This window comes from Trichomycterus rosablanca, chromosome 4 (genome assembly GCF_030014385.1).
Source record: "Trichomycterus rosablanca isolate fTriRos1 chromosome 4, fTriRos1.hap1, whole genome shotgun sequence".
NCBI lineage: Eukaryota > Metazoa > Chordata > Actinopteri > Siluriformes > Trichomycteridae > Trichomycterus > Trichomycterus rosablanca.
In genome coordinates this window covers 30,872,506-30,899,857 of record NC_085991.1, presented here as the reverse complement: position 1 = coordinate 30,899,857, position 27,352 = coordinate 30,872,506, and the positions used below count along the sequence as shown (strand labels likewise).

Sequence of the window (27,352 nt, the reverse complement as noted above, 5' to 3'; positions counted from 1 at the left end):
AAATAACTTTAAAAAAAGTAACAAAACAGACAAAAACCTGTTCTGTTATTGTACAGCTCTCAAATGCCCACCCAACAGCCACTATGACTCCTGCGTTCCCCCTTGTCAGCCCTCCTGTACCCCTCTGCCACCCAGCCATTGCACTGGACCTTGTTCTGAGGGGTGCAAGTGTGATCCTGGATATGTACTAAGTGGTGACAAGTGTGTGAAGCAAGACACATGTGGATGTTTGCATAATGGACAATATTACCAGGTAAATGATTGTGTATTAACACACATTAATTATAAAGTGCTTGCAGTGTACAATAACCTATTTTTTCTTCTTTTTATCACTTTGCTTCTTGGATTTTAGCCTGGGGACAAGTTCTACACCAAGGACTGTGAGCTGCAGTGCACATGTAATCCTCCATTTGTTACCTGCAGAGCTGCTAAATGTCCCCCAATGCAGCAGTGTGGTGTGCAGGGAGGAGTAATAGGATGTTACCCAGTTGGTCAGTATTATACTATATTTTTTATATTTAACAATATTATCAAGAATATTTTACCTAATAGTTACACGCTTATACATTATAAGTGACTCGGTGTGTTTTCTGTTTCTCTTTAGGCCATCAGGACTGTATCATCTCTGGTGACCCTCATTACACCACATTTGATGGTAATTACTACACCTTCATGGGAACCTGCACCTACACACTGGCTCGCACTTGCAGAAACAACACTGGTGAGTACTCAGCTGAAAAGGATTAATTCAGTGCAATGTCTGCATGTATATTTTTATTCATATACACGTGTAGATGTTAGAAAGTACAGTATTTATCAGCAATACTTTAAATCTTACAATTCTGTTTTCTATAACATTTGACACTGCTTTAAACATGTGCACACAAATAGGTTTAAGCACTGGTGTGATTATTGTGTATTGTACAGGTCCCTGGTTCTCTGTGGAGGGAAAGAATGAGGAGAGAGGAATCGCTGGTGTCTCTTATCTCAGGAAGTTGTATGTGACCGTCAATAGCATCACTGTAACATTGATGAAGAGCAGAAAGACCTTGGTTAGCACAATAAGTAGCATACAATTTGTTTCTCCTCTTTTAATAGCTTCTATATTAAGTGTTATTCATGGTAGCAATAATCACTTCACATTTTCACTTGTACAGGTGAACGGACTCAAAGTGGCACTTCCTCATTCCCCCTCTCCACTAATCTCTCTAACCACGGCTGGACAGTATGTCATTCTCACCACACCATTTGGTCTGGAGGTGCGCTGGGATGGCAACCATTATGCTAAGATCACTGTGCCTAGGTAAGCTTTTTAAATGACTTGTATTCTACATGAGTTTGTGTTACAATATTTAGTTTAATAGAAGTTAATAAGTGAAATCAGGGTTACAGGAGTGATAACAAGAGTTATTAGTGAATCAGCAGCTATGACTTTTTATCAGGAGAATTTAAAATTCTGACTTTACCAAGTCTGCACTGTTGGAGGCATGTACAGGAAAATATACTGTAGTTTCTTTTTGCTTTTCCTGAGTTTGTGTGCTTTCTTTAAGGGGAGTTCAAAAATGTCAGTTACATTAAATATTACGTTTTAGTTGCTAATAAATACATTGTGGCAAAAACAATAAAACTATTAATTATTGATAATAATAATTATTTTTATTAATAATAAAAACAATGCTTATTTTAAAAACACAAAGCTCTTGGTATTCATAAACAAAGTCCAGGCACTATGTTGTGACTAACATAGTAGAATGTAGCCTTGTTACTAGTGTATTACACTAACTCTCTGTATCTATCTGCATCTTAGTACCTACTATGAGCAGATGTGTGGTCTGTGTGGAGACTATAACGGAAACCCAAATAATGACTACATCAAGCCAGATGGTTCTCTGGCCGGCAACTCAGATCAATTTGGCAACAGCTGGCAAACTGATGAAGATGAAGATGAAAAGTATGTTTACTCTGTTTTTACTCTTTTTTGATTTATAAATGAAAGACGAATGTTAAATCATTGAAATCAGTGATGACACATTTAATAATCACTGAATAAATGTGTGTTGTGTTTTAGGTGCAAGCCTGATGACAAACCTGACCCACCATGTGACCCAAGTCTAGAAGCTGAAGTGTCTAAACCAGAGAAATGTGGTAAAATAACTAACATCAGTGGGCCCTTCAGGTAAGCAAATATTAGATCATTAGATTTGAGGACTATTAAATATGTTTTTAATATAAGTTTTCAGAACATCAGATCTTTGCTTGTTTTTGGTATAGAACAGTTGTTTTACTCTTAGCTTTGGGACGAAAAAGGTGAAAAGCATGTTTTGTTCCTTTTCAGACTCCCTATTATGCCTGTTGTATTTGTGTGGGATGCTTAACAAGCTCATTATCAGATGTCCACAATACCTTTGATCATATAGTTTACTTATCTGTAATAGGATTTGGATCCATTAAGCCAATGCACAGGTGCAGACCACAATACTTCCTAAAAAAGGAAAAATCCAACTAAAGTACAAAATGTGTGGGCTAAAAATCTGTTCTAGAGCTGCCTTCTATGGTCACTGTCTAGTCTAATCTACATGCTTAAGATGATAGAGACTTTATTTTACTTACTGTTTTCTTCATTAAAAAATAAAATCACAGTGAATGGAGCATAGACATAAATAAATCAAACAAAATGGTCCATTCACTTTGGCATGTAGGGTTGGCTTCTACCAATTCTTGGCATCTAAATCTTGTTTAAGGAACACATCCTTGGTTAGACAAGCACAGAACTTAAAATAGCAAGAAGGCTCATGTATCAAATCGTGTAGTTGTGTATGCTGGGGGTGTGTCATGCTGTATTTTTGGTTTTAATACTGTACTGGATTAGGCAGCAACTGATGGTTTGTTCTTAGCAGTCTCAGAGGTCTCTGAAGAGATGGTCTTGTTCAGTGACTGCTGTGTAATATCTTTTTTTTCAGGCTTGCAGGATTGATTATATCACCAAAGCCTTTAGTCACAAAGTGCTTAATATCAGAATACAAGTAAAGAGAAAACACTGATATTCATCTTTTTTCTTTTCTTCCCAATACAAACAGGGATTGTATAAAGGTGGTGGACCCTCTGCCATTCTTCCAAAGCTGTGTGTTTGATATGTGTCGCTATGAGGGACTTCTGCAGACTCTGTGTGATCAGCTCCAGGCTTATACTGATGCTTGCCTTAGTGCCGGAGCCCCAGTTCACCAGTGGAGGGAACCAGACTTCTGCCGTGAGTCTTAACTACTAAACAACAGTATTTACAAGGATTTGGTCCTCACCTACACTTAGTTGTTGATGGCTTACCTTATTAAAATATTTTGGGTGTAAAGTTTTCATATTCAGCACTTTAAGTCAACATTTGATTTGATTCTGTTAGTGATTTTAAATGTGCTTTGATTAATATTTCTCTCACATCTACCTTTGAAGCAAAGCTGCCCAAAAAATGGCAATAATTCCAGTACTTTAGTACTTACAATGTCAGAAAATGCTAGTGCCTGTAGCAAACAACTAGCCAAAAAACCTGTTGCAACTTTTCCTCTTCATGTCTTTCTCTTGTAATAACTTTATTCTTTACTTTTGCTTCACAGCTCTGGTTTGTCCCCCGAACAGCCACTACTCCATGTGTGTGAGTTCATGTCCAGAAACATGTGTAGGTGTGAATGGACCACCTGGCTGTGGAGAGAAGTGTGTTGAGGGATGTGAGTGTGACTCGGGCTTTGTTCTGAGCAATGACAAATGTGTACCTCTGAGAGACTGTGGCTGTGTGGACCCTGAAGGCTCCTACCATCCAGTAAGTGTGTCTTACAATATACATAGCACAAACACAGGCATACAAAATGAAGTTTTTAATGATTACTGATTTTAAAATATATTGCAATCAATTATTAAAGTGTGTTTTTTACAATTTGTAGATAAATGAGTCCTGGTATATGGAAGGCTGTAAGCATCAGTGTGTATGTCTCAGTGGAAAAATTCTCCAGTGCTACAACACCAGCTGCCTGCCGACAGAGACCTGCCAACTGCAGGATGGAGAGTACATCTGTAAACCAAATGGTACAGTGATAGACTAAGGAGATGTTATTTTTTTCCCCTTACAAAGACTTGAACAGTCTATAATTTTTATGGAAGGTTTATTTTAACAGAGAGAGACAGAATATCAACAAAAAATCCAGAAAAAAAACATTAAATAAAAGTTATAAATTAATTTGTATTTAATTAAGGGAAATAAGTATTTGATCCCCTACCAACCAGCAAGAATTCTGTCCCCCACAGACCGGTTATGTGCACAAAAGGCACACAAATTAGTCCTGTCCCTGTATAAAAGACTCCTGTCACAGAATCAGTTTCTTCCGTTCAAATCTCTCGACCACCATGGGCAAGACCAAAGAGCTATCAAAGGACGTCAGGGACAAGATTGTAGACCTGCACAAGGCTGGAATGGGCTACAAGACCATCAGCAAGAAGCTTGGTGAGAAAGAGACCACTGTTGGCACGATCATTCGAAAATGGAAGAAATACAAGATCACAGTCAATCACCCTCGCTCTGGAGCTCCATGCAAGATCTCACCTGGTGGGGTAAGAATGATTCTGAGAAAGGTGAGGTCCAGTATTACACCGGAGGAGCTTGTCAATGATCTCAAGGGAGCTGGGAGCACAGTCACTAAAAAAAACATTAGTAACACACTTCGCCGTAATGGATTGAGATCCTGCAGTGCCCGCAAAGTCCCTCTGCTCAAGAAGGCTCATGTACAGGCCCGTCTGAAGTTTGCCAATGAACACCTGAATGATTCAGAGAAAGCTTGGGAGAATGTGATATGGTCAGATGATACCAAAATTGAGCTCTTTGGCATCAACTCCACTCTCCGTGTTTGGAGGCAGGGAAATGCCCGGTGGGGATGGTGTTCTTGGGGTCATATCCAGCATTTCTCTGACCTCACCTTTCTCAGAATCATCTTACCCCACGAGGTGAAATCTTGCATGGAGCTCCAGAGCGAGGGTGATTGACTGTGATCTTGTATTTCTTCCATTTTCGAATGATCGTGCCAACAGTGGTCTCTTTCTCACCAAGCTTCTTGCTGATGGTCTTGTAGCCCATTCCAGCCTTGTGCAGGTCTACAATCTTGTCCCTGACGTCCTTTGATAGCTCTTTGGTCTTGCCCATGGTGGTCGAGAGATTTGAACGGAAGAAACTGATTCTGTGACAGGAGTCTTTTATACAGGGACAGGACTAATTTGTGTGCCTTTTGTGCACATAACCGGTCTGTGGGGGTCAGAATTCTTGCTGGTTGTTAGGGGATCAAATACTTATTTCCCTTAATTAAATACAAATTAATTTATAACTTTTGTTTAATGTTTTTTTCTGGATTGTTTGTTGATATTCTGTCTCTCTCTGTTAAAATAAACCTTCCATAAAAATTATAGACTGTTCAAGTCTTTGTAAGGGGGTAAACTTACAAAATCAGCAGGGGATCAAATAATTATTTTCCTCACTGTAAATGCACACAGAAACATCAGGATAATCAGTAGAAATGTGGCCTTAATTAGCTTTTTAAAATCTTTTCTGTTTGTTTGGACCTTTAGATGGACATACCACAAAACCCCCAACACCCCAGCCAACAACCCCAAAACCATCCACACCCAAACCCACAACTCCGAAGCCAACTTCTCCCACAACCCCACCAGGTAAAATGATTACATTCTCCTTTTTATGTACTGTATATATGCAATACAGCCATGCTCTAACTTTTCTTCTTCTTCACAAATAGTGAAATGCCCTCCTGATTCTGAGTACATAGAGTGTGGACCAGCTTGCATTCCCAGCTGTAAAGAACCCTCCACCAACTGCACTGGCTCCTGTATCAGTGGCTGCTTCTGCAAACCAGGTTTTGTGTTCAAAGGCAAACGTTGTATACCCATTGAAAAGTGTGGCTGTCTGGATGATAGCAATAACTACTATGAGGTAAATGGAATAGATATTTGATTAAGAGAAATTCTGTATTTATACCTAAAGCAGCTCTAAGTTTTTTTTAAATGAATGGTTTTCAGCCTGGAGAGATTGTGTTTGGAAATGGCTGCTCCAAACTGTGTCGCTGTGCTGGAAATTACACCTTAAATTGTGTGGACAACACCTGTGACCCCACAGAAGAATGCAGAGAAGTGGGAGGAATCCATGGCTGCTATCCTAAAGGCATGTAATTATTACTTAGGAAGGAAAGTTGTACATATTACAAAGGATGTAAAACTACGAGACAGTTTGGGCAGGCAATGTCATGACACATAGAGATATAGATATGGTAAAATCTCATTAGGAGTGAAATGGTCAGAAGTCTATGGTATTATTTGTTGTTACCGTAAAGAATCATTAAAACAAATATAAGCAAGTCTACATATTTGTTTAAATAATTTGCATTTAAGTTTTTTAACATCTGTTTATCTTTTCCACATAGACTCCTCCAACTGTATTATCTCAGGTGACCCTCACTACTCCACCTTTGACAAGCGCTACTATGACTTTATGGGCAACTGCACATACTTGGTTTCTGAGCCGTGCAACAGTACAGACGTTCCCTACTTTGCTGTCTATACTGAAAACGAGCATCGCTATAACATTCCCACGGTCAGTTATGTAGCTGCTGTCCACGTCCATGTTCTAGGAGTAAAGGTGTCCATCCTGAAAGGGGGAGTTGTTCAGGTAGGTGAACTAGGGTAAAGCATTCTAGAAAGGGATTCTGCTATATTTTGTTTTGAGTACTCATCTCCATCTGTTTCTAGCTGAATGGAACCAATGTGAATCTTCCTCTGAGCCCTGTTGCTGGAGTGGACGTCTTCAAACATGGGACACTCTACACTGTGGCAATGCAGTTTGGTGTGACAGTACAATATGATGGAAACCACTACATGGATATCAAAGTCATCAAAGAGTGAGTGTTATGGTGACAATAATAGCTTTTCTGTTACAATTACAGCTTTGATTACTCCTGTAATGTGTTTTTGTGTTTGCCCAGCTATCAGAACAAGCTTTGTGGTCTGTGTGGTGACTACAATGGCAACAGTTTGGATGATTTCCGCACCCCCACTGGTGAATTGGTCACTAATCCAACTGAATTTGGCAACAGCTGGAACACAGACCCAGAGTAAGTGATTCTATATTGTACATACTGAGGAATTTTTAAGATATCCCATTTTGACCCTTTGTTGAATTGCTAGAAGAAGACTAACTCTTCTTTGTATTTGCTTCTCAGCTGTAATAAGAGTCCAGGTGACCCGACACCTGGCTGCACAGAAACAGAACAGGACCTTTATGAGAGTCCTGCTTACTGTGGTATCATATTGGACAGCAAAGGTCCATTTGCTGTGTGTCATCCAAAAGTCAATCCTAATGTGAGTTAAGCAGACCAGACTAGTTACAGCTAAGTATTTAATAAATTACATAATTTAATAGTAACATTAATTTACATTGTGTATTTGTGCAGAGTTTCTTCAAAAACTGTGTATTTGATCTGTGTGCCCTGGGCGGCCCTAACTCTGCCCTGTGTGAGGCAATCGAAGCCTATGTAAATGAGTGTCAGGACCGTGGCGTTAACATCGGACCCTGGAGAAACAACACTTTCTGCCGTAAGTCTCAAATGAACCATAAAATCACATTGTCATACTTTGTCATTTTGTGTTTTCATTCATGACTTTTAAATGCATTAGCAATTGTTTTACCATTAGCAGTGTCAATTAATGGAATTAGGGGAACTTAAATCTAGTCCAAGAAATGACTAGGGCCTGGTTTTAGCTTTTTAGCTATTAGTATCAACTGTGTTTAAACTTGGCATACCAATTCACTGTGACTGTACCCTTTCAGTAAATCTGGCCAGATTGCACTTCACCTTTGATAGTTAGATTTTTGAAAAGGGCAGCAACAGGGTCAATAACAACTTCTCACGTTTTTTATATATTGTCAGCAAAGCTTCCTTCAGGGGTTCCAGCAATTGTTAGATCAGTTTTCTTAGTATTTAGTATCTAATCAATGACTTCATAAATGTTCTTTAAAAATCTGTTTTTAAATAGCTTTTAAAAATGACTAACTTTATCATTACTATTGGTGACACATTGTGTTCTTTTTTTAGCTCTTAAATGCCCACCCAACAGCCACTATGACTCCTGCGTTCCCCCTTGTCAGCCCTCCTGTACCCCTCTGCCACCCAGCCATTGCACTGGACCTTGTTCTGAGGGGTGCAAGTGTGATCCTGGATATGTACTAAGTGGTGACAAGTGTGTGAAGCAAGACACATGTGGATGTTTGCATAATGGACAGTATTACCAGGTAAATGATTGTGTATTAACACACATTAATTATGAAGTGCTTGCAGTGTACAATAACCTATTTTTTTTTCTTTTTATCACTTTGCTTCTTGGATTTTAGCCTGGGGACAAGTTCTACACCAAGGACTGTGAGCTGCAGTGCACATGTAATCCTCCATTTGTTACCTGCAGAGCTGCTGAATGTCCCCCAATGCAGCAGTGTGGTGTGCAGGGAGGAGTAATAGGATGTTACCCAGTTGGTCAGTATTATACTATATTTTTATATTTGACAATATTATCAAGAATATTTTACCTAATAGTTACACGCTTATACATTATAAGTGACTCGGTGTGTTTTCTGTTTCTCTTTAGGCCATCAGGACTGTATCATCTCTGGTGACCCTCATTACACCACATTTGATGGTAATTACTACACCTTCATGGGAACCTGCACCTACACACTGGCTCGCACTTGCAGAAACAACACTGGTGAGTACTCAGCTGAAAAAGATTTATTCAGTGCAATGTCTGCATGTGTATATTCATTCATATACTGGTGCTGGTCATAAAATTAGAATATCATGAAAAAGTTGATTTATTTCAGTAATTCCATTCAAAAAGTGAAACTTGTATATTATATTCATTCATTACACACAGACTGATATATTTCAAATGTTTATTTCTTTTAATGTTGATGATTATAACTGACAACTAATGAAAACCCCAAATTCAGTATCTCAGAAAATTAGAATATTGTGACAAGGTACAATATTGAAGACACCTGGTGCCACACTCCAATCAGCTAATTAACTCAAAACACCTGCAAAGGCCTTTAAATGGTCTCTGTCTAGTTCTGTAGGCTACACAATCATGGGGAAGACTGCTGACTTGACAGTTGTCCAAAAGACGACCATTGACACCTTGCACAAGGAGGGCAAGACAGAAAAGGTCATTGCTAAAGAGACTGGCTGTTCACAGAGCTCTGTGTCCAAGCACATTAATAGAGAGGCGAAGGGAAGGAAAAGATGTGGTAGAAAAAAGTGTACAAGCAATAGGGATAACCGCACCCTGGAGAGGATTGTGAAACAAAACCCAAAATGTGGGGGAGATTCACAAAGAGTGGACTGCAGCTGGAGTCAGTGCTTCAAGAACCACCACGCACAGACGTATGCAAGACATGGGTTTCAGCTGTCGCATTCCTTGTGTCAAGCCACTCTTGAACAAGAGACAGCGTCAGAAGCGTCTCGCTTGGGTTAAAGACAAAAAGGACTGCTGAGTGGTCCAAAGTTATGTTCTTTGATGAAAGTAAATTTTGCATTACCTTTGGAAATCAAGGTCCCAGAGTCTGGGGGAAGAGAGGAGAGGCACAGAATCCACGTTGCTTGAGGTCCAGTGTAAAGTTTCCACAGTCAGTGATGGTTTGGAGTGCCATGTCATCTGCTGGTGTTGGTCCACTGTGTTTTCTGAGGTCCAAGGTCAATGCAGCCGTCTACCAGGAAGTTTTAGAGCACTTCATGCTTCCTGCTGCTGACCAACTTTATGGAGATGCAGATTTCATTTTCCAACAGGACTTGGCACCTGCACACAGTGCCAAAGCTACCAGTACCTGGTTTAAGGACCATGGTATCCCTGTTCTTAATTGGCCAGCAAACTCACCTGACATTAACCCCATAGAAAATCTATGGGGTATTGTGAAGGGGAAGATGCGATATGCCAGACCCAACAATTCAGAAGAGCTGAAGGCCACTATCAGAGCAACCTGGGCTCTCATAACACCTGAGCAGTGCCACAGACTGATGGACTCCATGCCACGCCGCATTGCTGCAGTAATCCAGGCAAAAGGAGCCCCAACTAAGTATTGAGTGCTGTACATGCTCATACTTTTCATGTTCATACTTTTCAGTTGGCCAACATTTCTAAAAATCCTTTTTTTGTATTGGTCTTAAGTAATATTTTCTGAGATACTGAATTTGGGGTTTTCATTAGTTGTCAGTTATAATCATCAACATTAAAAGAAATAAACATTTGAAATATATCAGTCTGTGTGTAATGAATAAATATAATATACAAGTTTCACTTTTTGAATGGAATTACTGAAATAAATCAACTTTTTCATGTAGATGTTAGAAAGTGCAGTATTTATCAGCAATACTTTAAATCTTACAATTCTGTTTTCTATAACATTTGACACTGCTTTAAACATGTGCACACAAATAGGTTTAAGCACTGGTGTGATTATTGTGTATTGTACAGGTCCCTGGTTCTCTGTGGAGGGAAAGAATGAGGAGAGAGGAATCGCTGGTGTCTCTTATCTCAGGAAGTTGTATGTGACCGTCAATAGCATCACTGTAACATTGATGAAGAGCAGAAAGACCTTGGTTAGCACAATAAGAAAATACCATTTGTTTCTCCTCTTTTAATAGCTTCTATATTAAGTGTTATTCATGGTAGCAATAATCACTTCACATTTTCACTTGTACAGGTGAACGGACTCAAAGTGGCACTTCCTCATTCCCCCTCTCCACTAATCTCTCTAACCACGGCTGGACAGTATGTCATTCTCACCACACCATTTGGTCTGGAGGTGCGCTGGGATGGCAACCATTATGCTAAGATCACTGTGCCTAGGTAAGCTTTTTAAATGACTTGTATTCTACATGAGTATGTGTCACATTTGACTTCAGTATACAATGCTCAATATTTAGTTTAATAGAAGTTAATAAGTGAAATCAGGGTTACAGGAGTGATAACAAGAGTTATTAGTGAATCTGCAGCTATGGCTCTGGACTTTTAATTAGGAGAATTAAAAATTCTGGCTTCACTTAGTCTCCAGTGTTAAAAGCATGTATAGGACAAAAATTGGATTTGAACCTTTGTCAAATAAATTTCCAACATGAAAATGTAGAAGGTTATCTAAATTGGATATCCATGTGTTGGTTATATAGTTTCTGTTTGTTTATCATAAGTTTGTGTCTTTTCTTTAAAGAGAGTAAAAAAATGTCATTTACATTAAATCTTACGTTTTAGTCGCTAATAAATACATTGTGGCAAAAACAAAAATTTAATTAATTATTGATAATAATAATAATTATTAATAATAATAAAAACAATGCTTATTTTATAAACACAAAGCTCTTGGTATTCATAAACAAAGTCCAGGCAAATCTTGTGACTAACATAGTAGTACTATACCTTGTTACTAGTGTATTACACTAACTCTCTGTATCTATCTGCATCTTAGTACCTACTATGAGCAGATGTGTGGTCTGTGTGGAGACTATAACGGAAACCCAAATAATGACTACATCAAGCCAGATGGTTCTCTGGCCGGCAACTCAGATCAATTTGGCAACAGCTGGCAAACTGATGAAGATGAAGATGAAACGTAGGTTTACTTTGGTTTCACTCATCTATTTTGATATATAAATTTGAGACAAATGTTTAATCATTGAAATCAGTGATGACACATTTAATAATCACTGAATAAATGTGTGTTGTGTTTTAGGTGCAAGCCTGATGACAAACCTGACCCACCATGTGACCCAAGTCTAGAAGCTGAGGTGTCTAAACCAGAGAAATGTGGTAAAATAACTAACATCAGTGGGCCCTTCAGGTAAGCAAATATTAGATCATTACATATTAGGACTGTCACATATGAAATTGGTAAAACAATACCTGACAAGACCAATCTGTTTTCCATTTTAGTTATGGTCATCTGAGAGTTTAAGTTTCAGTCTTAGTACTGTAAAGTTTTAAGAACCTACACTTTTAGAAACAAAAGAACTTTAATGTACCTTTGCTTGTTTTGGGATAGTACAGACTATATCAGCCACCATTCTGGTGCAAAGTGGTTAATATCAGGATACAAGTAAAGAGAAAATAGGGCTAAAGTGACAAGAAGTGACAAGAAGTGAGACAGAAGCACAAATTCTTGATAATGAACAGAGCAGCACGGGCATTGCTCATTCTTTTTCTTTTTTTCCCAATACAAACAGGGATTGTATAAAGGTGGTGGACCCTCTGCCGTTCTTCCAAAGCTGTGTGTTTGATATGTGTCGCTATGAGGGACTTCTGCAGACTCTGTGTGATCAGCTCCAGGCTTATACTGATGCTTGCCTTAGTGCCGGAGCCCCAGTTCACCAGTGGAGGGAACCAGACTTCTGCCGTGAGTCTTAACTAAAACGCTTGTACTTTGGTTCTCACCTACACTTAGTTGCTGATGGCTTACTTTATTAAAATATTGTGGGTGTAAGTTACTTTAAAAGTTTTCGTATTCAACACTTTATGTCTACATTTGATTTGATTCTGTTAGTGATTTTAAATGTGCTTTGATTAACTTTTCTCTCATGTGTACCTTTGAAGCAAAGCTTGCCCAAAAAATGGAAATGATTCCAGTACTGTAATACTTACAATGTCAGCAAATGCTAGCACCTACAGAAAACAACTTGCCAAACTAAAATATGTAATAACTTTATTTTGTCTTTTTCTTCACAGCTCTGGTTTGTCCCCCCAACAGCCACTACTCCATGTGTGTGAGTTCATGTCCAGAAACATGTGTAGGTGTTAATGGACCACCTGGCTGTGGAGAGAAGTGTGTTGAGGGATGTGAGTGTGACTCTGGCTTTGTTCTGAGCAATGACAAGTGTGTACCTCTGAGAGACTGTGGTTGTGTGGACCCTGAAGGCTCCTACCATCCAGTAAGTGTGTCTTACAATGCACACAACACAAACACAGACATGCAAAGAGAAGTACTTTAAATTACTAATTTCAACATTTAATTAATAATGTGTTTTTTTTTTACAATTTGTAGATAAATGAGACCTGGTATATGGAAGGCTGTAAGCATCAGTGTGTATGTCTCAGTGGAAAAATTCTCCAGTGCTACAACACCAGCTGCCTGCCGACAGAGACCTGCCAACTGCAGGATGGAGAGTACATCTGTAAACCAAATGGTACAGTATAGACTAACAAGAATTTGATTTTTTTTTCTAGATGTACTTTTATGTAAATGCACACAGAAACATCAGGATAATCAGTAGAAATGTGGCCTTAATTAGCTTTTTTAATCTTTTCTGTTTGTTTGGACCTTTAGATGGACATACCACAAAACCCCCAACACCCCAGCCAACAACCCCAAAACCATCCACACCCAAACCCACAACTCCGAAGCCAACTTCTCCCACAACCCCACCAGGTAAAATGATTACATTCTCCTTTTTATGTACTGTATATATGCAATACAGCCATGCTCTAACTTTTCTTCTTCTTCACAAATAGTGAAATGCCCTCCTGATTCTGAGTACATAGAGTGTGGACCAGCTTGCATTCCCAGCTGTAAAGAACCCTCCACCAACTGCACTGGCTCCTGTATCAGTGGCTGCTTCTGCAAACCAGGTTTTGTGTTCAAAGGCAAACGTTGTATACCCATTGAAAAGTGTGGCTGTCTGGATGATAGCAATAACTACTATGAGGTAAATGGAATAGATATTTGATTAAGAGAAATTCTGTATTCATACCTAAAGCAGCTCTTTAAGTTTTTTTAAATGAATGGTTTTCAGCCTGGAGAGATTGTGTTTGGAAATGGCTGCTCCAAACTGTGTCGCTGTGCTGGAAATTACACCTTAAATTGTGTGGACAACACCTGTGACCCCACAGAAGAATGCAGAGAAGTGGGAGGAATCCATGGCTGCTATCCTAAAGGTATGTAATTATTACTTAGGAAGGAAAGTTGTACTTATTATAAAGGTTATAAAACTACAAGACAGTTTGGGCAGGCAATGTCATGACACATAGAGACATAGATATGGTAAAATCTCATAAGGAGTGAATGGTCAGAAGTCTATGGTATTATTTGTTGTAACCGTATAGAATCATTAAAAAAAATATAAGCAAGTCTACATATTTGTTTAAATAATTTGCATTTAAGTTTTTTAACATCTGTTTATCTTTTCCACATAGACTCCTCAAACTGTATTATCTCAGGTGACCCTCACTACTCCACTTTTGACAAGCGCTACTATGACTTTATGGGCAACTGCACATACTTGGTTTCTGAGCCGTGCAACAGTACAGACATTCCCTACTTTGCTGTCTATACTGAAAACGAGAATCGTTATAACATTCCCACGGTCAGTTATGTAGCTGCTGTCCACGTCCATGTTCTAGGAGTAAAGGTGTCCATCCTGAAAGGGGGAGTTGTGCAGGTAGGTGAATTGGGTAAAGCATTCTAGAAAGGGATTCTGCTAAATTTAGTTTTGAGTACTCATCTCCATCTGTTTCTAGCTGAATGGAACCAATGTGAATCTTCCTCTGAGCCCTGTTGCTGGAGTGGACGTCTTCAAACATGGGACACTCTACACTGTGGCAATGCAGTTTGGTGTGACAGTACAATATGATGGAAACCATTACATGGATATCAAAGTCATCAAAGAGTGAGTGTTGTGTTATGGTGACAATAATAGCTTTTTTGTTACAATTACAGCTTTGATTACTCCTGTAATGTGTTTTTGTGTTTGCCCAGCTATCAGAACAAGCTTTGTGGTCTGTGTGGTGACTACAATGGCAACAGTTTGGATGATTTCCGCACCCCCACTGGTGAATTGGTCACTAATCCAACTGAATTTGGCAACAGCTGGAACACAGACCCAGAGTAAGTAATTCTATATTGCACATACTGAGGTATTTTTAAGATATCCCATTTTGACCCTTTGTTGACTTGCTGGAAGAAGACTAACTCTTCTTTGTATTTGCTTCTCAGCTGTAATAAGAGTCCAGGTGACCCGACACCTGGCTGCACAGAAACAGAACAGGACCTTTATGAGAGTCCTGCTTACTGTGGTATCATATTGGACAGCAAAGGTCCATTTGCTGTGTGTCACCCAAAAGTCAATCCTAATGTGAGTTAAGCAGACCAGACTAGTTACAGCTAAGTATTTAATAAATTACATAATTTAATAGTAACATTAATTTACATTGTGTATTTGTGCAGAGTTTCTTCAAAAACTGTGTATTTGATCTGTGTGCCCTGGGCGGCCCTAACTCTGCCCTGTGTGAGGCAATCGAAGCCTATGTAAATGAGTGTCAGGACCGTGGCGTTAACATCGGACCCTGGAGAAACAACACTTTCTGCCGTAAGTCTGAAATAAACCACTGTGGTGCATAAACAACCATTTATACTGACAGACAAAACAGTCAACAGTCAGTGACTCTTGCTTTGTTACTTTTCAAAGTTTACATATTGTGTTAGTAAAGCAATTGTTAGATCAATTGTTTTATTAGTGTTTAGTATCTAACCAATGAAAGCAATCCTAATTCAAATAAGTTAAAGTGACAAGTCATAACAATAGCTTTATAATTATTATTAATAACTCATTAACACTTTGTGTATTTTTTAGCTCTTAAATGCCCACCCAACAGCCACTATGATTCCTGCATTCCCCCTTGTCAGCCCTCCTGTACCCCTCTGCCACCCAGCCATTGCACTGGACCTTGTTCTGAGGGGTGCAAGTGTGATCCTGGATATGTACTAAGTGGTGACAAGTGTGTGAAGCAAGACACATGTGGATGTTTGCATAATGGACAATATTACCAGGTAAATGATTGTGTATTAACACGTGTTAATTATAAAGTGCTTGCAGTGTACAATAACCTTTTTTTTTCTCCTTTTTATCACTTTGCTTCCTGGATTTTAGCCTGGGGACAAGTTCTACACCAAGGATTGTGAGCTGCAGTGCACATGTAATCCTCCATTTGTTACCTGCAGAGCTGCTGAATGTCCCCCAATGCAGCAGTGTGGTGTGCAGGGAGGAGTAATAGGATGTTACCCAGTTGGTCAGTATTATACTATATTTTTATATTTGACAATATTATCAAGAATATTTTACCTAATAGTTACACGCTTATACATTATAAGTGACTCGGTGTGTTTTCTGTTTCTCTTTAGGCCATCAGGACTGTATCATCTCTGGTGACCCTCATTACACCACATTTGATGGTAATTACTACACCTTCATGGGAACCTGCACCTACACACTGGCTCGCACTTGCAGAAACAACACTGGTGAGTACTCAGCTGAAAAAGATTTATTCAGTGCAATGTCTGCATGTGTATATTCATGTTATTTTGCTAGGTTATAAACTGCAGTTTTTGCAGTGTTTTAATTTATTAAAATGTATATTTATTAAAATATTAAAAAAAATTTTTTTACTGATTGTTGTGTATTGTACAGGTCCCTGGTTCTCTGTGGAGGGAAAGAACGAGGAGAGAGGAATCGCTGGTGTGTCTTATCTCAGGAAGATATATGTGACTATAAACGACATTACTGTGACCATGATGAAGAGCAGAAGAACTCTGGTCAGTATGAACAAACTATATATGGTATGAGATGTATTTTGGGATTAACTTTAGGGATAAGGCTGTAACTCCTTTACATTTTTTATGTCTCTCTTTACATTTTAAATTTAAACACTTATTAAATAGTTAGGATGATTCTTTTTCATGTATTTTTGTATGATATAAATCTTTTCTGCTCATTGGTTTTGTATCATTTACTGCATCTTATGCTATACAAATTAAAGAAAAAACTGTTAATGCAAAACATGACAGTCCAACAGTCCAACCACTCTCTAGGAATTGGATAATAAAGTAGTGTGTTTGGGTGGTGTGGTGGTAAAAGCTAGCCCACTACTGCTGGGATTCATGGATGGAATTCCCAGTGGTTCTATCAGCTGGCCTGGCGTCTATGTATAGACATGATTGGCTTTATAGGGGTTGCCAATGAAGTGAGAGAATTAAATAGTAGGTTTGCAGTGCATAAAACCCCTCTCACAATGCCATACACCAAGAAACCAGGGTAAGTCTGGATGCTTGGCCCCTACTCTGTGTGGCTGTTATGGTTTGGGGGATTTTTGCTGGCATAGCATGTGTAAACTTACTTTTTTATAAGCGTGGATCAGTACAAATCAAGACAATGTTATTTTGATTTGTTCAGTGCGATCAACATTTTTATTTTAATGTTATTGTGCACCCTTAGGATGACAATATCTACAATATTGACTGAATGGTTAGATGAGCGTGAAAATCACCAAATCTCGCTCTAAGTAAACATGTGAGAGATTTGAACCACTTAAAAAGTGCTTGCCACCTCCAAAACAAACATATCCGCCAATGCTGTTAAAGGGTTGTGGTGGCCCATAACACTCTACTAAGACACTCAAGTTACAGCAGTTAAAGTAGTGCCTGAGTATTTGGTACGAAAATACAAGTGCCCGAGCTTTGCATTTAGGCCCAAGTTTGACAACTTGCAGCAAAGCTGAAAGACTTCCACAGTTATTTGTTACTAGCAAAGTGTGTTTAAATTGTTAAACTAGCAATACATTTGTCCTTCTTTTTGTTGTTTGCACAACTAATACTACTTTGCATTTCTACCCTTGCAGGTAAACGGGCGTAAAGTAGCCCTCCCACACTCACCCTCTCCACTCATCTCTCTCACCTCAGCTGGCCAGTATGTCATTCTTACCACTCCATTTGGCCTTGAGGTGCGCTGGGACGGCAACCACTATGCTAAGGTCACTGTGCCCAGGTACTGCTTTAATAAATAAATATTTAAAGTTGGGACATTTTGCAAAACGCAATGAAGAGAATGCAATCTGTGCTTTGTTAATTCTCTTGAATCTTAATTTAACTGACAAAAAGTAGAAGGAAATTTGTTGCCTGCAACACACTGAAAATTAGGGAAAGAAGCAAAATATGAGTGAAGAGTTACACTGTTTTGAAAAATTTCACAATAAGCAGGTGAATTGGTAACAGATGAGGGAATCATGATTGGGTATAAAAGGAGGATCCACCAAAGGCTCAGTCTTTACAAGCAATGATGGGTCATGACTCTTTGTACCAAATTTCATGAGAGAATTGCCAGTCAGTTTAAAAAGAACATTTATCAATGTAAAATCACAAGTAATTGACACTTTTCACCATTCACCATACATAACATTTTAAAAACATCAGTGTAGGGCAAGGCCAGAAACCACCTTTGAAAGTGCATGGCCTTTAAATCCTCAGATGACGTTGCAAAGACTGGAAACTATTATGAGACAACCTTTTAGTAAGAGTTTTGCCTTTTAAGGTCTTGAAATCAGTTATTGTAGGCTTTTCTCTGGTCTGAGCACTATACATTTCAGACATTCAGTCATCCATTTAGGACATTATTTTGGGCCTTTCTGATTCTTTCTGGCAACAAAAATTTTTATAAATATTTTAATAATTATCACAATTTTACTTTTTGTGTACAAGAAAACAATAAATACATTTCCATGTCTTGCTATAGCAAAAAGGGAGTTTTACTGGTGGCAAATGGAGTGAATTGTTAAAGTGGAAGGGTGTTTAATAGAGATGCATGAGTACCGGATACTGGTATCGGGTATTTGCCCGATACCGCACTCATTAACTTGTACTCGTACTCGCAAACGAGGCTCCGATGCTAAACATCCGATACCGTGTGCCTAGTGCACGTTGCTGCGTTATGCCTAGTTCACACTACACGATTTTTGCCCTGATTTTTGCTCGGCGACTGGTCGGCGCTAGATTTGCCGGCTCGGGAGCAACTCGGCGTTCGCTCGGCGATCAAAACTCGGCTCTCGATCACGTGAACTATCCAACAACTCGAAGTGTGAACTATCCAACAACTCGATCCGACCGGCTCGACGAGCGCTCGGATCGAGCACGTCAGATATCTGATCTGAGATGTGCGACTGGGAATGAGTGACATGTCGAACAGCCAATGAGAACGCAGGATACGGTGTGAGGGGAAACGCAGGAGAGGAGTGTAAACAGGTGGGACAGGGGGATAATATAGTTTATATCAGAATACACCGGCACACACACACACGTTTTACAGTATTTCTGACCTGATCGTTCTCTACAAAACATAACAACAAAACACCAACATTACAAAAATATTTATTAACCTCCAACTCAACTCCATTAACTCATTAACTCCATCATTCTGAATAGGTATTGGTATCGGTATCGGCAAGTACAAAAATACATGTACTTGTACTTGTACTCGGTTGGGAAAAAATGGTATTGATGCATCCCTAGTGTTTAACTCTTGGCAATTTAGAGACTAATAACTTGTTGTAATTTGCCAATTATGGCTTGGCCTTTATTTTGCACAGGAGTGTACAGTACAAGGTTAAATACAGCACCTTATTCCTGAATTCATTTCTCAAGATCATAAGCCATGAAATGATTTAAATGGCCTTGTTTGTTTCTTTCCCCACCTTAGTACCTACTATGAGCAGATGTGTGGTCTGTGTGGAGACTATAACGGAAACCCTAACAATGACTACATCAAGCCAGATGGATCACAGGCTGGCAGCTCAGATCAGTTTGGAAACAGCTGGCAAACTGACAAAGATGAGGATGAAAAGTTAGTCCTATTGTGTATTGTGTTGCACATGTGTTCTATTTGAGCTCATATTAAATAACATTCATAATTTTCTTTATAAATGACCATTTTTATGTGTTTAGGTGCAATCCAGATGAAACACCTGACCCACCGTGTAACCCAAGTCTTGAGGCTGAGGTGTCTAAACCAGAAAAATGTGGCAAAATCACTGACACTAAAGGACCATTTAGGTAAACAATTCAGACACATGAATGCATAACATAATTAAAGTGTTGGTGCCAATGTTGGGTTGATATATTTTTCCTCCAAGGTTTGAGGTTTAAGTTTTCTTCATTTTCTTCATTTCATTTTAACTATATGCCAGTAGGTGGCTATTCAGCTGTAGTTCCTCCTAGTCAAACTTTGTCTTCATGTACCACATATGGGCATGGGGCCACAATCATACTGGGAAACAAAAAGACCTTTCCCACACTGTTGCTACAAATTTCAAAGCATACAATGTATCATAATGAATACTTCTAATTGTGCTTTTTATGTTCAGGTCGCACAGAAGTATTATGCTAACCCACAGGGTATGAATCCCTGTGGGAATATTGGCCAGAGAGAATTGGCTATGTCTGAGCCCTGTGATGGATTGGTGCCTTGCCCAGAGTACTGCCCTGATTCCTGCCATTTGTTTTTTCAAAAAAAAAAAAAATCATTTTTTCCCCCATTTCATTTCTTATATAGGGATTGTATAAAGGTGGTGGACCCTCTGCCGTTCTTCCAAAGCTGTGTGTTTGATATGTGTCGCTATGAGGGACTGCTGCAGACTCTGTGTGATCAGCTCCAGGCTTATACTGATGCTTGCCTTAGTGCAGGAGCCCCAGTGCACCAGTGGAGGGAACCAGACTTTTGCCGTGAGTCTTCAGTAATATTCAGAACTACACTTTGACAATTATACCACCGCACACTCAATTACCTTGATAAAACAGAAAATTTTTCTTCTATGTGTCATTTAGTAAGCTTTTAATACTTAACAATTTTACCATATACTGTATGTTACCTAAAATGCGAGGTTTTCTTAAATCCCTTGTCAGTGCTGAGCAATGATGTACTATAGTTCTTCAGGTTTTGGATCTGTTGTAACTTAATATTTTTTCTCTATTCTCTATAGCACTGGTTTGCCCCCCTAACAGCCACTACACCATGTGTGTAAGTTCATGTCCAGAAACATGTGTAGGTGTTAATGGACCACCTGGCTGTGGAGAGAAGTGTGTTGAGGGATGTGAGTGTGACCCGGGCTTTGTCCTGAGCAATGACAAGTGTGTACCTCTGAAAGACTGTGGATGTGTGGATCCTGAAGGTTCTTACCACCCCGTGAGTGTCTTACTTTAATATACTATAGAAAATGGGCAAGTGTATGCACAACAGAAGAAAGGTGCAGACATGTGCTTTTGGGCCCTCCATACTAAGACATTTATGTATATTTTGAATGAATAGCCAGGCCATATAAATAATGGAATGCAGTCAGATAATTTCAAAATAAACTAAGTAATTTTCCCACATTGTAGGTAAATGAGATCTGGTATCTTGAGGGCTGCAAGCAGCAGTGTATGTGTCTAGGTGGAAAAATTATTCAGTGCTACAACACCAGCTGCCTGCCGACAGAGACCTGCCAACTGCAGGATGGAGAGTACATCTGTAAACCAAATGGTAGACCTACAGTGCATTTTTATTACAAACTTTGTGACAAAGTAATTAAAAGTTAAAAAAAAAAATTAATCAGATTTGTATATTCCATGCAGAGATTGAACCTCCTGGAATCTGCTCTGTGAATGGTGACCCCCACTACACCTCTTTTGACAACAAGGTTCATCACTTCATGGGTGCTTGCTCGTACACCCTCACCAGGCCTTGCAATGAGACCTCTGGCATGCCATACTTTACTGTTGACACTCAGAATGAACACAGAGGAAGTAACAAGAAAGTGTCTTATGTGAAATCAGTTATCGTCAATGTTTACGGCATTAAGATTATCCTAGATAAAGGCCGAAAAGTCCAGGTAAGAGGCATCTTCAAAGATTTGAATTTATATATACGTTTGAAGTCATATGTAAATGACCAAGGTACCTAATGTACAGTTTGTTCTGAGTGTGTTTACATGCACACAAAAAACTCAATATCTGATTTCGCCTGATGTAAACAGCATCATTACCACTGACCGCTAAGATTCAGGGATCTGAAAGTGCATGAATACAATTTAGAAGTCTTAAACTTATGTTCCAAAGTACATACATATTAAATTCATTAAATAATATTTCATGAGATGTGGTATGTTAGCATTCTTTTATTTTATGGTATTATTTTGAGATACCACCTGAGTATTTAAATAAAAAAGAAATAGCTTGGGACCAGTGGTCTAACGCACTAGCTCACAACTGCAGAGCCACTGACCTGCCCGAGCGTCCACACAAACACAGTTGGCTTTGTTTGAGGAAAGCAAGGTTAGTTTCCACTGTCGCTGTAAAATGTGATCTCTGGGACTGGTTCAGAAGCCTACGCAGATGGGGGGAGTCTGATATGGCTCTGTGTGGGAACCCAACATTGGCAGGTAATAAGAAGTAGCCACAGACTACATGTCAGAAGAAGTGTGTCGTGATCTGGCTCTCTATCAAAAAGAGACTCCAAATTTTTTTTAAACTCCAAAATATAGCAGCAAATAGAGTGTCAACCCCATATTTTTAGAATAGGATGATTTTGGAATAGGATGTCCAACAAGCTCCTGGTCAGGTGTTTACATGTAAATGAGCTTAACCTCTCTCTTGCACTCTTGCAGGTAAATGGTGTTCAGTTGACTGTGCCCATCACTCTAATGAATGGTGTTAAGCTCTTCCTCAGTGGCAAGTTTGTTGTGCTGGAGACAAACTTTGGCTTACGTGTCCGCTTTGATGGCAATCACCATGTTGATGTCAGCCTTCCTGCCTCCTACAAAAACTTGTTGTGTGGAATGTGTGGTAAGAGCTTTGTTATAGATATAGTTGTTCATATTGTTTTTAGAATATGTAACACATATCTAGATGAATATGTACACATATATTCATCTAGACAATGAAGTCTATATTAAGGTCACTATAATCACAATTGCTATATAAAGTGTTTTCTACAATTTTCTACATTACAATTTTTACATTCATATTAAAGGAAATTTCAACAACAACCCAAGTGATGACAACATCATGTCAAACGGCAAGCCTACAGGCAGCACCAGCGAGCTCGGAGAAAGTTGGCAGGTGCCTGATGACAGACCAGAGTATGTATATTGCCTTTACACATTCTGAGTCTAGTAAAGACAGGCATAAAATGTGGTGTTTAAACAGTTCTGGATATCAGTACATGCGTACTAATTAAAGAGCAACAACTGTAATGTAAAACTGACAAGAAATGTTGCCTAAGGGTGGAAATTGGCATTAGCAAATAACGTTTAATAAATGATTTTTATACGGGTTCAAATGTTTTTTTTTACTGACTTATTTTGAACTTATTTTATTTTGTCAGTTGTACTCATGGAGGTGGAGATATTGAATGCAAGAAAGATATTGAGACTGAGGCTGTGAAACCCACCAGTTGTGGAATGATCAGTGATCCTAATGGTGAGAAAAACACATACGCCCATATAATTATAGCCCAGGATCATTAATTTATATTCATCAGATGGCATAACTATATACACTATGCAATGGTAAAAAAATTGGTAGAGATTTGTGCTGCTTGTCTACATCAATTATTTTTATGTGAATGAGTATTATAAAGTATCTAGTTAAAAGAGCAAATACAATGTATGTCAGATAAAACGAGATTTCATTCACAAACCATTAATCCTATGTACATGTAGATGAGCTGACTAATAAAAAAACATGCAACATGCATGTGATGCAGTGGCTCAGCTGTCTTATGCGCTAACCCACCACCACTAAGATCTTGAGCTCAAGAGTTTGAACTGACTGTGTCCGAGTGAGAAAATAGTCATCTGCACCAGTGATGGATAATTTGCAGAGTGCTTAGCATGGCTCTTCGTATGCGATGCAGTTCTCTGTTAGATTTTCACCACTGGCAGGTGAGAAGATGCAGCTGGGGGTGCTTGATTATATCAGCTCTTTTCGGCCAGTGCAGAGGTGGTGCTCGAGAATTGGTGGAATTGGCAGTGACTAGATTGATGATTAAAATCCATGCCAGTGTTTGTTCTGTAAAAAGAGCTCGCTGTAGCACCTCCAGCTTGAAGTTTAAAGGGTTGTGGGTTCTGGGGTTGGTATGTGGCTGGACAGCCTAGCCATTGGGAGGTGCACTTGTCAGTGCGCTCTCACTTCCAGTCCCAGGTCTGGATAAAAATAAGGAGGGTTGCATTAGGAAGGGCATCTGACATGAAAACTGTGCCAAATCAGGTATGTGGACCAAAATGATCAGCTGAAAAAAAAAACAGTGTGCCATCTACGTAGTGTCTCCTATTAAGTGCCATTTTTTCTCTGTCTCTTTTAGGAATCTTCAAAGAATGCCATAAGGTTGTACCACCTAACCCATACTTTGAGAACTGTGTGTTTGACCAGTGTGGCACAGATGGGTCTGCAGTGGCACTCTGTCAGGCAATTGAGAGCTATGCTGACCTGTGTGCCCTATCTGGAGTACCAATCAACTGGAGAAACAACACATTTTGTCGTAAGTTTTTCTGATAGTGTCTGTAGCAATAAGGTAGCTGTGAAATTTGGGGTGTGTGTATGGAAGTGCTCATTCTGTATTCTTTCCTAAATTAGGAGTCTTGAAAGTACAGTGCAGTATTTTGACTATTAGGATTTAGACTTTAGTACACTTAATTATACTATATATTTATTTGTCTTATAGCAAGTAAATTGTTTGTGTTTTGTCTATGTGTTTTAATAGATTGCATTTCTTGCTGTTACTCTGATTCTTTATTCAGTTTTATATCTCTTTCCAAACTAAACTCTTTTACATTTGATCGCATTTGCTCTTTCTCTTTGCCCTTTAGCCCTGAAGTGTCCTATTAACAGCCACTATGAACACTGTAGCTCTGCATGTCCAGCTAGCTGTCAGGACCCAGGTGCAGCTGGTACATGCACAGAGCCATGTGTAGAAGGATGTGTGTGTGATGAAGGACTGATACTCAGCGGTGACAAATGTGTGCCTTTCAGTCAGTGTGGATGTACTGATAAGAACAGCAACTATAGGCCGGTATGTGAGAGTTCATAAGTGCTAACGGCATGTTAGTGGTTCTGCTGTTGTCTCTAGTGTTGTCTCTAATGATGATGGACTGTTTTTAATTTTACTGTGAATTTTAATTGTTACTTTTATACACAAACTGAAGTTTGTAGTTTGTAGATTGTAATTATCTGCATGTGTGTGGTCTTCAGGTAGGAGAAAGCTGGTTTACTAAAGATGACTGCTCTGAACGCTGTGTGTGCAATCCTTTCAACAACGTAACATGTGAGGCATGGAGGTGTAGCCCTGCACAAGAGTGTAAGGTCCACGAAGGCCAGCTAGGTTGTGTGGATACAGGTAAGCACTTGTTCTTTGAAACAAATCCAATTTTGCACATAATAATATTTCATTGGTAGCTTAGAAAATTGTTTACTCACTTGTATAGTTAAGTGCTGTCCCAGAGGATTTGTGTTCTTAGATGGATCTTATTATACTAGAGTACGAAAAGGTTTTTTGAGAAAGGAAATCTGTAAGTCATTCTGGATAGGAGTTCCTGATAAATTAATTAATTATTTTTTTAGCCCCCTATTTATCCAAGCTTGGGACGGGCACTATGGAATACTGATATGTGTCCCAGCAGTGGCTAGGTTTATGTAATGCCATGCGTGGAATGGAAGTGAGAGTGCACTGACAAGTGCACCTCCCAATGGCTAGGCTGTCCAGCCACATACCAACCCCAAAACACACAACACTATGAACCTCAAGGTGGAGGTGCTACAACAAGCTCTATTTACAGAACAAATGTTGGCATGGATTTTAACCCTTAATCTAGTCATTGCCAATTCCACCAATTCTTATGCACACACTCTAGGAACTCAGGCACTGAGGTTACTAGCAGTGTGGTTCCTACCATTACACCACACAAACTCAGTGTATAGAAGCACCTGATAAATGCTGTAAATGTAATGTAGATATAAAACAAAAAACAATATTCAATCCCCTTATTAGTACATGGTTAAGCCACATTTCACAGTTATAACATTCAGTTGTTCAAGTTTAATGATGGTGTACAGCAATTCTGGGTTTTACCACAGATGTTCAATAAGGTTAAGATGAAGACTGATTTACTACAGGACACACTATATTTGATTGTTTTATGCAATCTGAAAGCAGTCCATCCTTAGTTAATACAAACCCTAAACTGTATGTGTCTCTGTGTGTATAGGATTTGGAGTTTGCCACATAGCTGGTGATCCTCATTACTACACCTTTGATGGAATCATGCACACTTACATGGGCACGTGTACCTACACATTGGTAGATGTATGCAACAGCTCTATGGTGACCCCCTTTACCATTGTGGCCAAGAACGAAGAGCGTGGTCAGCCTGAGGCCTCCTATGTTCGCTCTGTCACTGTCTACCTGCCTGGAGGTGTCATCACACTTGGCAAGAGCAAGAGAATAATGGTAAGAGCACAAGGGATTAAGCAAAGAAAAAGAAGTAAATGTTTAAGATGAATAAATATTTTATATTTTATGGAACAAATGCAATGTTACAGTATATTTCACCACATTGCATATTAACATACAAATATTCAGCAGCAATGTACAATTACAGCAAAATAAAATTCAATAATACAGTTGTATCCAGGGCAATACTTATAAAAGGTGTTACCAAGGTGATGTCCAGCAAAGTAACTTAAAACCTTAACTATTACTATAGTTAAGCTATTACTATCCTGGTTACAAAGATCTAGGATTCATTCATAGATAAGAAAGATCACATTAAACATCAAAACCACAAACAGCATCTGTCAGAGGGTTAGGATATATTAGGCAGCAAGTGAACAGTCAGTTATTGAAGTTGATGTGTTGGAATCAGGAAAAGGGATATGTATAAATATAGGAGCAACTTTACCAAGGGCTAAATTGTGATGGCGATATGGGATTGTTCAGAGCATGTCAAAATGACTGGTCTTGTAGGGTGCTCCCAGCATGCAAGGCTTAATACCAACAAGTGAACTGGCCACAGGGTCAAGAATCATATCATGGGGAGCCAGCCCATCTGGTCTGAACCACAGAAGAGCTAAAGTAGCACAAATTGCTGAAAAAATTAAGCTGGCTATGATAGAAAGGTGATAGAACATACAGTGCATCGGAGCTTGCTGTGTATGAGGCAGACTGGGCAGAGTGCTTATGCATGTGTGTCACTTACCTGGGAAAGAGACTGTACCAGGATGCACCTTGGGAAGTAAGTGAGCTGGCAGGGGTGCCTTGCCACACTGTGGAAATTGTTCAGGAATAGTTAAATACACATGACAAAGAGTTTATGGTGTTGAATGTATATTCCCCAGATCTTGCTGGACAAAAAAGACCCATGGAGGCCCGCCTTCTACTTAAAGGACTTAAAGGAACTGCTGCTAACATTTTGATGCCAGACTCCACAG

General features: G+C 39.2%; 1 protein-coding gene across 1 annotated transcript in view; it reads left to right on the top strand.

Annotated features, from left to right (window-relative positions):
* zanl (zonadhesin, like) overlaps positions 1-27,352 on the top strand; it is a 51,149-nt gene that overhangs the window by 15,682 nt on the left and 8,115 nt on the right. The window contains exons 36-87 of the mRNA XM_062993563.1: positions 57-253; positions 353-491; positions 605-721; positions 928-1,052; positions 1,158-1,303; positions 1,808-1,951; positions 2,069-2,176; positions 3,078-3,247; positions 3,606-3,808; positions 3,930-4,071; positions 5,784-5,977; positions 6,064-6,207; positions 6,467-6,709; positions 6,790-6,938; positions 7,023-7,151; positions 7,260-7,398; positions 7,491-7,632; positions 8,133-8,329; positions 8,429-8,567; positions 8,680-8,796; positions 10,561-10,685; positions 10,790-10,935; positions 11,549-11,692; positions 11,813-11,920; positions 12,303-12,472; positions 12,802-13,004; positions 13,118-13,259; positions 13,585-13,778; positions 13,866-14,007; positions 14,266-14,510; positions 14,590-14,738; positions 14,828-14,956; positions 15,065-15,203; positions 15,296-15,437; positions 15,702-15,898; positions 15,999-16,137; positions 16,250-16,366; positions 16,536-16,660; positions 17,743-17,888; positions 19,593-19,736; positions 19,838-19,945; positions 20,445-20,614; positions 20,872-21,074; positions 21,269-21,414; positions 21,516-21,759; positions 22,534-22,711; positions 22,899-23,007; positions 23,253-23,347; positions 24,231-24,407; positions 24,736-24,938; positions 25,118-25,262; positions 26,131-26,372. Coding sequence (XP_062849633.1) covers positions 57-253; positions 353-491; positions 605-721; positions 928-1,052; positions 1,158-1,303; positions 1,808-1,951; positions 2,069-2,176; positions 3,078-3,247; positions 3,606-3,808; positions 3,930-4,071; positions 5,784-5,977; positions 6,064-6,207; positions 6,467-6,709; positions 6,790-6,938; positions 7,023-7,151; positions 7,260-7,398; positions 7,491-7,632; positions 8,133-8,329; positions 8,429-8,567; positions 8,680-8,796; positions 10,561-10,685; positions 10,790-10,935; positions 11,549-11,692; positions 11,813-11,920; positions 12,303-12,472; positions 12,802-13,004; positions 13,118-13,259; positions 13,585-13,778; positions 13,866-14,007; positions 14,266-14,510; positions 14,590-14,738; positions 14,828-14,956; positions 15,065-15,203; positions 15,296-15,437; positions 15,702-15,898; positions 15,999-16,137; positions 16,250-16,366; positions 16,536-16,660; positions 17,743-17,888; positions 19,593-19,736; positions 19,838-19,945; positions 20,445-20,614; positions 20,872-21,074; positions 21,269-21,414; positions 21,516-21,759; positions 22,534-22,711; positions 22,899-23,007; positions 23,253-23,347; positions 24,231-24,407; positions 24,736-24,938; positions 25,118-25,262; positions 26,131-26,372 — 8,150 coding nt within the window. The remainder of the gene's footprint in view (positions 1-56; positions 254-352; positions 492-604; positions 722-927; positions 1,053-1,157; positions 1,304-1,807; positions 1,952-2,068; positions 2,177-3,077; positions 3,248-3,605; positions 3,809-3,929; positions 4,072-5,783; positions 5,978-6,063; positions 6,208-6,466; positions 6,710-6,789; positions 6,939-7,022; positions 7,152-7,259; positions 7,399-7,490; positions 7,633-8,132; positions 8,330-8,428; positions 8,568-8,679; positions 8,797-10,560; positions 10,686-10,789; positions 10,936-11,548; positions 11,693-11,812; positions 11,921-12,302; positions 12,473-12,801; positions 13,005-13,117; positions 13,260-13,584; positions 13,779-13,865; positions 14,008-14,265; positions 14,511-14,589; positions 14,739-14,827; positions 14,957-15,064; positions 15,204-15,295; positions 15,438-15,701; positions 15,899-15,998; positions 16,138-16,249; positions 16,367-16,535; positions 16,661-17,742; positions 17,889-19,592; positions 19,737-19,837; positions 19,946-20,444; positions 20,615-20,871; positions 21,075-21,268; positions 21,415-21,515; positions 21,760-22,533; positions 22,712-22,898; positions 23,008-23,252; positions 23,348-24,230; positions 24,408-24,735; positions 24,939-25,117; positions 25,263-26,130; positions 26,373-27,352) is intronic.